The 4148-nt window shown below is 55.6% G+C and overlaps 2 protein-coding genes across 2 annotated transcripts in view; both read right to left on the bottom strand.

The window, feature by feature from the left end:
- Positions 1–6: 6 nt before the first annotated feature.
- LOC102369451 (zinc finger protein 883-like) lies at positions 7–2360 on the bottom strand. The gene is given in 2 exon segments (XM_025195907.1): positions 7–82; positions 84–2360. Coding segments are annotated over 2 exon segments (1863 nt in total). The 5' UTR covers positions 1871–2360.
- LOC112549093 (zinc finger protein 777-like) overlaps positions 2343–4148 on the bottom strand; it is a 3518-nt gene continuing 1712 nt past the window's right edge. The window contains exon 2 of the mRNA XM_025195906.1: positions 2343–2893. Coding sequence (XP_025051691.1) covers positions 2343–2893 — 551 coding nt within the window. The remainder of the gene's footprint in view (positions 2894–4148) is intronic.

Below are 4148 nucleotides of genomic sequence, written 5' to 3'. Positions count from 1 at the left end.
CCTACACTAAGAGCAATGATGTGGCTTCTTCCCTTTGTGCATGAGCTGGTGCCGGGCCAGGCTGGAGAGGACGCTGAAACTCAGAGCACTGATATGGCTTCTCCCCTGTGTGGACACGCTGGTGCCGGGCCAGGCTGGAAAGGATGCTGAAACTCTTCCCACACTCAGAGCACTGGCATGGCTTCTCCTCTGTGTGGATGCACTGGTGCTTGGCCAGGAAGAAGGCTTGGGTGAAGCTCTTCCCACACTCAGTGCACTGATATGGCTTCTCCCCGGTGTGGATGCGCTGGTGACGGGCCAGGCTGGAGAGGAGGCTGAAACTCTTGCCACACTCGGAGCATTGATATGGCTTCTCCCCAATGTGGACACGCTGGTGTTGCGTCAGGTGGGAGGAGTGGGTGAAGCTCTTCCCACACACAGAGCACTGATGCATCTTCACCCCTGTGTGGCTGCGTCGGTGCTGAGCCAGGCCGGAGGAGCAAGTAAAGCTTTTCCCACACTCAGAGCACTGATATGTTTTCTCTCCCGTGTGAATGAGCTTGTGCTTGGCCAGGGAAGAAGAATAACTGAAGCTCTTCCCACACTCAAAGCACTGATATGGCTTCTCTCCCGTGTGAGTACGCTGGTGGCAGGCCAGGGAGGAGGAATAACTGAAGCTTTTCCCACACTCAGAGCACTGATATGTTTTCTCTCCCGTGTGAATGAGCTTGTGCTTGGCCAGGGAAGAAGAATAACTGAAGCTCTTCCCACACACAGAGCACTGATATGGCTTCTCCCCTGTGTGGACACACAGGTGCTTGGTCAGGTGGGAGGAATAAATGAAACTCTTCCCACACTCGGAGCACTGATATGGCTTCTCTCCCATGTGAATGCGCTTGTGCTTGGCCAGGGAGGAGGAATAAGTGAAGCTCTTCCCACACTCAGAGCACAGATATGGCTTCTCTCCCATGTGAATACAAGCTAGCTCAGAAGCATAACTGAAGCTCTTCCCACACTCAGAGCACTGATGTGGCTTCTGCCCTGTGTGGATAACCCGGTGTTGGGCCAGCTTGGAAGAGGAGATGAAGCTCTTCCCACACACAGAGCAATGATGTTGCTTCTCCCATGTGTGCATGCACCTGTGCCGGGCCAGGCTGGAGGTTTGCCTGAAGCTCTTCCCACACTTTGTGCAGCAGTGTGGCTGCTGCATCCTCCGCACACAACGGTGCTGGGACAGGCCTTGCCAGCTAATGAAGTTCTTCCTGCACTTTTTGCATTGGTGTGTCTTCCTCCCCAAGTGCATGCGCCGGTGCTGAACCAGGGAGAAGAAATGGGTGAACGTCTTACCACACGTGACACAGCGGTACTGACACTTCTCCCTTTGCACATCATGGGTTTTGAGCAGCTCCAAGCTGCGCACAAAGCTCTTCCCCCTTTTGGTGAAGCGGTGGGGGAGCTGTCCAGAATGGATCTGGTGGTGAGCAGCAAGGGGCAAGAGGCAGGAGAAGCTCTTCCCACACGTGGCGCGTACATGGGGCTTCTCCCCAGTGTGCCTTATCTTGTGCAGAGCCAGGCACGAGGGGAAGCTAAAGCTTTTCCTGCACTGAGGGCAGGAGTGGCCTCTCCCACTGGGCTTGGCAGTGAGCTCCTGCTTCCCTCTGAGGCCCCCCACACTGTCTTGGTTTGCATGCAGGCTCTCTCTCCAGTGCACCTTTGCTTTCTGCCTCTTCAGCTGTCTCAGCACCACAAAGAGGGCTTCTTTCCCCTCTTCACTCCAATGCCCAACTAGAGATGGGAGCATGTTCACTGCTACAGTCTCCTGCTTTGGGGGCATCCCCTGACCCTTGTGCCATTGGTCCTTCTCTGGGCTCAGGGAATACACCTCGCCCATACTCCCCAGGGAAGCCCATGGTGGCTCCAGCTTTCCAGGCCCTTCCTCAGGAGCCTGCTCCTCAGTTCTGCTCAGCAACCACGCATGTCCTGCATGGGAGGAAGAAACACCAGATTAGTCCCTGCCCTGCTGCCAAGGGGCAAGCACTGCTATTCCTTCTGCTGGGATGGGCCTCAGAGCAGGGCATGACTTGGCACTTGTGTTTCCTCGAGAAAACTAGGTCTTTTGGCCACAGTCCCAAGTGCCCAGGGTGAGGCAGTGCCAGGTCCCTGTCCCAGTCTCATCTTCCCTAGTCGGTGGAGTTAGGAGGCAGACTCTCAAGGTTTCTGGCCCAGATCTCAGCCCCATCACCTCAGGCCCTGATCCAAAAAACATGCGGGAGATGTGCGTTTGGACGGTACCTGAATAGGTTCACGTTTTAAGAGGATGAGAATGAGACCAGAGGGATCTGCTAAAAGGAAAAATGAGGCTCTCAAAGGGCTGCTGTATCCCACAGCACTGGTGGGTCCAGGGGCGGATGGTGAGCAGCCAGGGGCAAGAGGCAGGAGAAGCTCTTCCCACACGTGGCGCGTACATGGGGCTTCTCCCCAGCGTGCCTTATCTTGTGCAGAGCCAGGCGCGAGGGGAAACTAAAGCTTTTCCTGCACTGAGAGCAGGAGTGAGCTCTCCCCCTGGGCTTGGCAGTGAGCTCCTGCTTCCCTCTGAGGCCCCCCACACTGCCTTGGTTTAAATGCAGTCTCTCTCTCCAGTACACTTTTGCTTTCTGCCTCTTCAGCTGTCTCAGCACCACAAAGAGGGCTTCTTTCCCCTCTTCACTCCAATGCCCAACTAGAGATGGGAGCATGTTCACTGCTACAGTCTCCTGCTTTGGGGGCATCCCCTGACCCTTGTGCCATTGGTCCTTCTCTGGGCTCAGGGAATACACCTCGCCCATACTCCCCAGGGAAGCCCATGGTGGCTCCAGCTTTCCAGGCCCTTCCTCAGGAGCCTGCTCCTCAGTTCTGCTCAGCAACCACGCATGTCCTGCATGGGAGAAAGAAACACCAGATTAGACCCTGCCTTGCTGCCAAGGGGCAAGCACTGCTATTCCCTCTGCTGGGATGGGCCTCAGAGCAGGACTGGACCTTGGCACTTCTGTTTCCTTGAGAAAACTAGGTCTTTCGACCACAGGCCCAAGTGCTGGGGGTGAGGCAGTGCCAGATCCCCGTGCCAGTCTCATCTTCCCTAGTCGGTGGAGTTAGGAGGCAGACTCTCAAGGTTTCTGGCCCAGATCTCAGCCCCATCAGCTCAGGCCCTGATCCAAAAAACATGCGGGACATGTGTGTTTGGACTGTACCTGAATAGGTTCACGTTTTAAGAGGATGAGAATGAGACCAGAGGGATCTGCTCAAAGGAAAAATGAGGCTCTCAAAGGGCTGCTGTATCCCACAGCACTGGTGGGTCCAGGGGCAGATGGTGCTGAGCCTCCACCTGACTGGGCTGACATGCTCCACAAGCGCCAGTGCTTTGGTGAGACCAATCTGCAATGCTTGCCCTTGATCTCTGGCAGTCCCGAAAGCAGCATCTGGGTACAAGGGTGAACAGCCTCGGGGTGCATTTCTGGGGCTTGTCACCAGTCAGGAGTGTGTGCTGAGCACTGCCTTACACTGCCTGGTAGCAAAACCCATCATGTTTCATGCATTATCCCTCCAAGAAATGCTCTGGGAGTGGAGGATTGAGAGCATTGAGCTCCCTCCTCCCTGTTTCTGGGGCAATGTCTGGTGCCGGGAATGAGCCCATGGAGCTTTCCTCTGCTAATGAATCCCAGGCAGCCTCCACATCACAGACAGCTGCACTGGGGCAAAGGCCTTGGCACAAACCCGCACACGGACTCTGGGCTGAGCCTCAGGCTTTGTGACACTCGGGGCCCCAGAGAGGAAATGGGACAGGACAGATTCGGGTGCAAACAGTGGGGGATTCATTTCCCCCCACAACATGAAATCTTCTGAATCCCACCCACTCCACCCACCCACTTCATGCAGCCTGAGACCAGGATTACACACTTCTGGTGTTCCAGGTCAACCAGACCAGGAGACACGAGGGACAGCCCCAGCCTCTCTCTTGTACAACAAGAACGGCTTCGGGGGTGAAAAAGCCCAGATGTGAGAGACTGCCCATGAGGGGTGAAGATAACCAGGGCAGAAGAGCTTAAAGATTAGTCCTGGGTAAGGCCCAAATACTATACCTTCCTGGGACTGGTTAGTGTGGTGGAGGTACTTGTGGCAGGGGGGGCTCTTCG

The sequence above is a fragment of the Alligator sinensis genome, unplaced genomic scaffold (genome assembly GCF_000455745.1).
Source record: "Alligator sinensis unplaced genomic scaffold, ASM45574v1 scaffold3254_1, whole genome shotgun sequence".
NCBI lineage: Eukaryota > Metazoa > Chordata > Crocodylia > Alligatoridae > Alligator > Alligator sinensis.
The sequence above is the reverse complement of the archived record's forward strand: the minus strand, read 5'-3'. Positions and strand labels throughout refer to the sequence as shown.